The 7891-nt window shown below is 46.9% G+C and overlaps 1 protein-coding gene across 1 annotated transcript in view; it reads right to left on the bottom strand.

Moving 5' to 3' along the window:
- Nucleotides 1-317: 317 nt before the first annotated feature.
- The window catches only part of ADAM10 (ADAM metallopeptidase domain 10), a 55174-nt gene continuing 47600 nt past the window's right edge, over nucleotides 318-7891 (bottom strand). The window contains exons 14-16 of the mRNA XM_082271962.1: nucleotides 7495-7712; nucleotides 4336-4432; nucleotides 318-535 (exon numbers count right to left, since the gene is read on the bottom strand). Coding sequence (XP_082128088.1) covers nucleotides 402-535; nucleotides 4336-4432; nucleotides 7495-7712 — 449 coding nt within the window. The 3' untranslated portion in view covers nucleotides 318-401. The remainder of the gene's footprint in view (nucleotides 536-4335; nucleotides 4433-7494; nucleotides 7713-7891) is intronic.

Here is a 7891-nt window from a genome sequence, read left to right as displayed (position 1 = left end):
TTCACAATTTATAAAAGACTAGCCATAAATGTTTAGGTGGGTGTCAACCCATTATATTGTCCGGGAAGAATCTCTGTTAACAATATGGTGCCACATGGTGGAGATACCACTCAAGGAAAGGACCTTGGACTAGACACGGAAGAAGGACCACAAAGGGGAAAGCACACATTTTACACTTTACATTGAAAAGAACAATTTTGATCTTTAGTATGTATCTCTTTTTTCTTTTTCCTGAACTAAGAATAACGCAAATCTCATCTTTTTAAAGAAAAATGTATCCAGTAATGTTCTTTTCCTGAACAAAACTTGCAATGTCATCATCACCCAAGATATTATAGCGATCCCCTGTGCCTCTACTGTCATATCGGTTTTGGGTGATCAGGAGCCTTCTGGATTCGACCTCACAATCGTGTCTCGGCCAGCCCATATGCTGCTGTCATAGAGAACTCTTCCTTTTCCCAGTAGACGACTTCTCTGTGGCGGGTACTGGGGAGCTTTTGTTTTACTTTTGCTGATGTCCTATTTTCTTTTATCGCTGGAAGAGACAAGATATTAGGTCTTATTTGGGCCTTATTACGTGTCACAAAAAAATATTACCATTGTGTTGAACTATATGTACAGTAAACCCTACAATGATCTTCTCTTATTGGTCCCTTCTGACCCGTTAAATACTGCATACCATTGAAAGAGTTCTTTAACAACTCCCACTTTTTTGATCATGTCTGTTACCACACATCACTCCCACCCGAACAATTCATTGTTATCTACTCAAAACTCAGTGTGGATCCCAACAAGATGTTGCAAGAAATGGGAATACCAGACCACCTCACCTGTCTTCTGAAAAACCTGTATGCAAGCCAAGAAGCAACAGTTAGAGCAGGACACGGAACAACTAACTGGTTCAAAATTGAGAAATAAGTGCGGCAAGGATGTATATTGTCACCCTACTTATTTGACTTACATATTGTACAGAGTAAAGGCCCGTACACACGTACCGATATTCGGCAGACATGCGTCGGCCGACGAATGATCTGCCGATTGTACGCTTGTTAGTATGATGCTTCCGACAGCCGTCAGCGCACATTCTGCCGACAAGAATCTGTCATGCAAGCATTCAAATTTTTGTATGCCGACACCAGAGCGGCCGATTGTTCGCCAGTCAGTACAGAATTCGGCCGACAGACCGCAGATTTGCAAGACTGGGCATGCTCAGAAAAGAAAAAACACAGGGAAAGTTAACCATCACATGACATCACTTCTGCAGTCGGCTGTAGTCGGCGGACAAAATTCTTGTGCTGTCTTTGCACTTTTCAACAGACACCGACAGCCCGGGGACAAAAGACGGCCGATCGTTCGCCTACGATCGGTACGTGTGTACGGGGCTTTAATCATGGGAAATGCCAGGATCGACGTATCACAAGCCCGGAATTAGGATCGCAGGGAGAAATATCAACAACCTGAGATTTGCTGACCATACCACACTAATGGCAGAAAGTGAAGAAGAACTAAAGAGTCCCCTAATGAAGGTGAAAGAGGAGAGCGCAAAAGCTGGCCTGAAATTGAACATTAAGAAAACTAAGATCAAGGCAACCGGTCCCATCACTCCTTGGCAAATAGAAGAAGAAATGGAGAAAGTGACAGATTTTATCTTCCTAGGTTTTAAGATCAAGGAGGATGGTGACTGTAGCTATGAAATTAGGAGGCGCTTGCTTCCTGGGAGGAAAGCAATGGCAAACCTAGACAACATTATAAAAAGCAGAGACATCACCCTACTGACAAAGTGCCGTATAGTCAAAGCTTTGGTATTCCCAGTAGTAACCTATGGCTGTAACAGTTGGACCATAAGGAAGGCTGAACACCGATGAATTTATGATTTTGAACTATGGTGTTGGAGAAGACTCTTGAAAGACCCTTGGACAGCAAGATCAAACCAGTCAATCCTGAAGGAAATCAACCCTGAATATTCACTGGAAGGACAGATCCTGAAACTGAAACTGGAATACTTTGGCCACGTAATGCGAAGAGAGGATTCATTGGAAAAGACCCTGATGCTGGGAAACATGGAAGGAAAAAGAAGAAGAGGACAACAGAAAACAAGATGGATCGATAACATCATCAAAATAATGAACGTGAAATTAAGCAAGCTCCGGGAGGCAGTGGAGAACAGAAAAGCCAGGCATGCTATGGTTCATGAGGTCACGAAGAGTCAGACACGACTAAACGACTACAAAACAACAACAATTCAAAACTCAAGTGTTTAGCCACCCATACAACCCATACTCATGTGTCCAAGTGGGAAAATTACCTTTTGGTGCCAGGTCTGGGGAAGACTAGTGTAGTGCAACCCCCTAGGGACTGCTGACAAACTTGGATCCCTTACAGACTGACGTCAGTAAGTTTGTTTTTTTGTTATTTATTGAGGGTAATAACTTTGGATGGGGATGGGAGGTTATGGGATGCCCACTTGACTTCAGCAAAAACTTTGGCAACAACTTCAGGTACATCTTCCTATATACAGTCACCTCTACTTTCCTCCTGTAAACACCTGCTAGCTGGCTTCAGCTGAATCACTGTTTGATCTGACAGGCTCTCAATCAGATTTGAGTAATGGCCCTTTACAGGCAGGAACTCATGGCCCCTTGTGGTGTAGCAAAAAATACAGTGAACAGCTGTGGCTACGGATCCCAGCACCACCTCTTCAGGCACTGCCAACCCACCTGGCTGAAGCTGCCCCTTTCACTAGCCCTCCAGGCTAACTCTCCTCTCTTGTCCTCCAGACTGACTCTTCACCAGCCCAACCAGCTGACTCTCGTCAGCTCACCCGGCTGACTCTCAGGGGATCTCCCGTGGAAGGATGAAGTCCTAAAGCGGAGCTTCCTCCTCCCCTCCGGTGTCACATTTGGCACCTTTCAGGGGGGAGGGGGGAACAGGTACCTGTTTTTTACATGTACCCTTGCCCACTTCCGGGAGACGGCGCCGCTGTCCCTTGGAACTTTGGCCCCCTCTCCTCCTTCACCTGCCGCCGAGCCAATCCGAATGTGCAGTACGCTTCATGCATGCACAGTAGGGACCCGCCCATGAAGCCGCAAGGCTTCACTGCCGGTGATGGTGGCAGCAGCACCCGACAGCCGAAGGAAACATTGGCTGCGGTGCCAACATCGCTGGACTCCAGGACAGGTAAGTGTCCTAATATTAAAAGTCAGAAGCTACAGTATGTGTAGCTGCTGACTTTTAATTTTTGGAGGGGGAGGCTGGAACACCGCTTTAAGCACACAGCTGTCTTCAGGGAGATCTGGCTTCATGTGGCAGTCTCCCCCCTTGTTAGTCCCCAGCAGTACTGATCTACACAATCTGTCCTTTCCTGCTCCCATGCCTCCAGGAAGCTTCCACCTGTATGTTATAATAGGATCCTTCCAGCACCCAAGCCCTGGCCCAAGGTAGGACACCCCCACCCCCTGACTAGGGGGCACCCTTGAGGGCCACCGACAGCCTCCTTAGCGCTGCAGCTCCATCTTCAGCCTGATTGCCCCTGCTGGCATTGCCCATGTCTATTTATGAGATGAGCTGTGCCCCCTGCCAGCCCACTACTGGAGATTGGCTGAGGCCTCATAAATATTCCAGGCAGCTCTTCCTAACCTTTACCTGCTAATTCTAGAACATTCTCCAATGTCCCAGAAACAGCGGGAGGCACAAGAGGAGCTGTCAGGATAAGCTATCCAGCCCCGACTCACTGAACCCTGACCCAGATTCCACAGCTCGGGCTTCGCATTGAGCTAACGAAAATTTGCCTACACTAACACAACCTGCACTACTTCTAGCACACACTGGAAGGCGCTACACCAGCACCATATTTGGTCTAGAGCTGCCTGTTCTATCAATAAATCTAGAACAGATTCTGCCAGGAACCACTTGCCACCTGCCCACAATACATTTACTGCAGGTGGACGGCAGCTCCAGGCTAAGCAGCGTACGGGTACATCCTGGCTTACTTCCTGGTTTTCGGGTCCAGTTGATTTTTTGCTTTGATTGGCCACAGCCCGGGTCTGGCCAGGACCATCTTACCGAATGGGCACGCTGGGAAGTTGCCCCACTTGCCCACTTGCACTGTTCTAGTGCCACTAGTGACCTCAATGTCCTTTAGTCAGTGTCCCTCCCAGCCAGTGTCTGTTAGCATCAGATTATCCGCCACAATAGTATATGTTTTTTCTTTCAGAAAGTGTATAGGGGTGGGCTGGGGGAGGGGTGGCATTGACTAAATCTGTAGGGGTCTATGCAGGCAGATTCTTGTATGTATGTGCAGCTTCTTTGTTTTATGAAAAAAATAAAAATAAATACCTTTATTGGAGTCAAGCGTCCTGCCAAAAATCAGAATGGTTCCAGCCATCAGAGCGGCCATGGATAATATAATTAGGAGTATGGCCCACCAGCGTGTCTGTGAAAAGAATTTAGGCAATGATTACATGTAGAGGGTTTTTTCTGATTTATTTACAGATATCTACAGAAAACCTGTGCAGTCCCCATTCAAGGCAAAACAACGGGTTCTCTTTAACCCCCCCCCCCCCCCACCCGCAGCGTTCTTCCTCTGCACATAGTCACCTTTTCTTTACTCCCCCCCCCCCTCTACTCCATTCAGTCCCATGAAGTCAAAGGAAATATCCAGTACTTATGAGCAGGGCTTTTTTTCAGTGGGGGAACGCAGTTCCGACACCTCCAGCACTGAATGTAAGTAATGACAAAGGGTGTTTGAGGATATATTGATGCTGGGGGAATCTATTGTTGCTGGGGAGGTCTATTATTGTTGCTCGATGATCTATTGTTGCTGGATGATCTATTGTTGCTGGAGGACATTTATTTTTGTGTGGCAGTCTAATGTTGCTGTGGAGGTCTATTGTTTCTGGAGGGGGATATTGTTGCAGGGGATTCAATTGTTGCTTGAAGAGATCCACTTTTGAGGGAGTAGTCCCTTGGTGCCTAAGAAATCTGTTGTTGCAGACGGGTGCCTTTTGTTGTTGGGGTCTATTGTTGTTGGGTGGTGCTGGGAGAATCCATTGTTGCTGTAGGGGGTCTATTGATGCGGGGGATCCACTTTACTGTATTTCTTGTTATTTTTTATCCAATTCTTTACAAATTACTGAGCACCACAAAATGATACTTGGTTACGTATTCTCTAAAAGAGGAGGTACTGGGAGCTGCGTAGGGTCTGGAACCAAGGGGTGGTGCTCAGAGGTGGGTATGGGGCGGAGACAAGAAGGGACCCAAAAGGGGGGGGGGGGAGTTCCAGCACCTATTCTCTGAAAAAAAAGCCCTGCTTCTGTGTATGGAGGAGCCATATCAGTTACTCCAGACTCTTACACAGGTTCATCTGTGTAAGCTTTTTTACCTTACCCCTCACTGCCCAGCAGCAGGCACTCTCTTCTTCCTTCCCACCCTCTGGGTTGTAGGCTTGCTCTTGCCATCCTTACTCACAATGCAGGACTACATTGTACATGGGGTTGTCAGAGTGTGAATAATTGAGCATCAAAGAGAAGCGGCTTTGAGGGAGGGGTTTTACAGAAAGGAGGAGGGATGAGGTGGGTAAAACTGCTTTTTTTAATAGCACCGTAGGTAAAAAACGTAGCATTTAACCCTTTCAGTGCGGGAGACACCCCAATGTAAGAGCGTGATGTGGACCTTCAGCCATTAAAATAACTTTCTTCCTTATGGTTCCCCCCCCAGGGCCGTGGATAAGGGGTTACCACTGGTCCTCCTTTACAGGACCCCAGACAGCAGAGTGAATCAGATGTGGGCAGGGACGGTGATTGGTATGGTGGAGGGGCAATTTGTAACGGAACCGCAACCCACACTATACTTGTGGACTTCCGTCAGTATACGGCTTCCTCCCAGTCATGAACATAGATATCAGATTTTCCCAGCCGCCCCCCCCATACAAAGCTAGCCGACAACTTAGCTTATACTGGAATCTTAGTTTATTGAACAGTCACACAGAATTTATATACAGCATGGACCTCCCCCTCTTGATCAGATTATCACACACAGGTCAGGGGGTTGCCTGATTACATTATCATATGCAGATGAAATTGTATACAGAAATAGAATTAACCTGAACTAATTATCTAGCCATCTGGACAGAAACAATGTGAGGTCATTAACATTTAACAATGGAACAGACAGACTTAACACAATCCACAATAGGGAGAGCCTGCCAGTGACAGTCTGCCCATCTCCTACATTGAAGTACATAGAATACACATCTAAAGCATTGCTTTGATTATTTAGGAGTCACAGTCTTCATGGCAACAGGCTATAGGTCTCACAGTGTAAAGTGGGATTAAATCTTCATATTTCTTGAGAGATATTGTTGATAAATATTACTCTCCCATTTGAAATTATCCAAACCATATTCTCAGTGCCCATTAGATATTGTCTTTTTCTCCCAGTGACGGTGAGTACCGTCGGTCACACAATTACTGGAACAGATCCCCTGTATGGCTCTTTTTGCCGCAACTGAAAGTCAGCTTTTTCTCCTCTCCATCCTGCTGGCCTTCAGCTGCTGCAGAAAGAGTCCTACAGGGGATTGGTTTCAGTAATTGCTCCTCCGCCCCACTGATCACCTTCCCTGTGCACCATATGTTTCCCCCTGGGCCCTGGCCCCCCTGTGTGCCCCCATACCCCCGTAGTGCTGCTGGCTTCCCTCCTCTCCTTCCTCTCTCCTACCGGCAGCTATAAGCACACAGTAGGATCCTACAGGAAGGAGAGTGGGGAAAGAGTCCAGTAAATATGTCCTTTCCTGAATGAACACAATTAGGGGGCGATATCGATCACTCACTGTGTTCATTCATAACTAAAGCATAGTAAACTGTGTTTTTTGGGGGTTGGCTGTATGAGGCCCCATGGTTTCTAACAGCAGCCCTGGCCATCCTCTATTTCCCCCCACAGTTGAATTTTTTAAATGCTTTCAGATCTTTTTTAATTCCGCACTTCCTTCTTACCTAGATAGGAATGATGAAGCGTTCCCCGCAGTCTCCTGGCATGTCCATGTAACACACCCCAGGAGGCAGTTTTGCCAACATACCCATGTGCGGCACAGGATTCCGCACATGCACAGATGCTAGAAGTGTGAAGGTCCCAGATACCACATGCGAGAGAAACCCCCCCACATGCGCAGATGTTAGAGGTGTGAAGGTCCCAGATACCACATGCGAGAGAAACCCCCCCACATGCACAGATGTGTCTCAGGTGCCTGCCAGGTCCTAAAGAATGGGCAAAGATCTTCTGCACATCAAAGATGGCGGCATGGGAGAGAAGAGATGGGACCACTACATTGGCGGAATACATTTCCTCTTTAAATTATGGCCTCAAAATCTGTGCCACCTAATATACATGATACATAACACTTTTAAAGGAAACCCCTACTAGAAATATGGGAAATGTATGAACATATTACATATATAAAATGTCCTGTTTTGGCCATTATATGTATTCAGAAGAGCTTACCTTCATCCACGCTGCCGGGTCCCGCTCTATCACCTTCAGGAAGGAATTCTTCAGTCTAGCTATGGGCCCATCAGCATCAACAAAGCGGCAGACGTGGAACTTATCACAGTAGCCTTGCCTCTGTCCACAAGGTGCCCCTGGCGAAAGGATTATTGCAGCCCCATTGAAGAAGCGGGACAGTGCTGGAGATTTTGTACTTCTGCAGGAGGACGGGTCACCTGTTAGATAAGAGCGGAATGGATGATAAGTTGATGGTGAGCTGCTATGAGCATACAGGCAATAAAACAAATATAAGGACATCCAACTGTAGGGGAAAGCCCCCTTATCCACCTCATTTACCAGCGGGCACAGGCTCCTTTAGTCTTGGTCATGGGTTCTCATTCTTTGGCCCTCCAGC

This window comes from Pelophylax lessonae, assembly GCF_965119305.1.
Source record: "Pelophylax lessonae genome assembly, chromosome: 1".
Taxonomy (NCBI): domain Eukaryota; kingdom Metazoa; phylum Chordata; class Amphibia; order Anura; family Ranidae; genus Pelophylax; species Pelophylax lessonae.
Note: the sequence above shows the minus strand (reverse complement) of the source record. Positions and strands in the feature narration are given on the sequence as shown.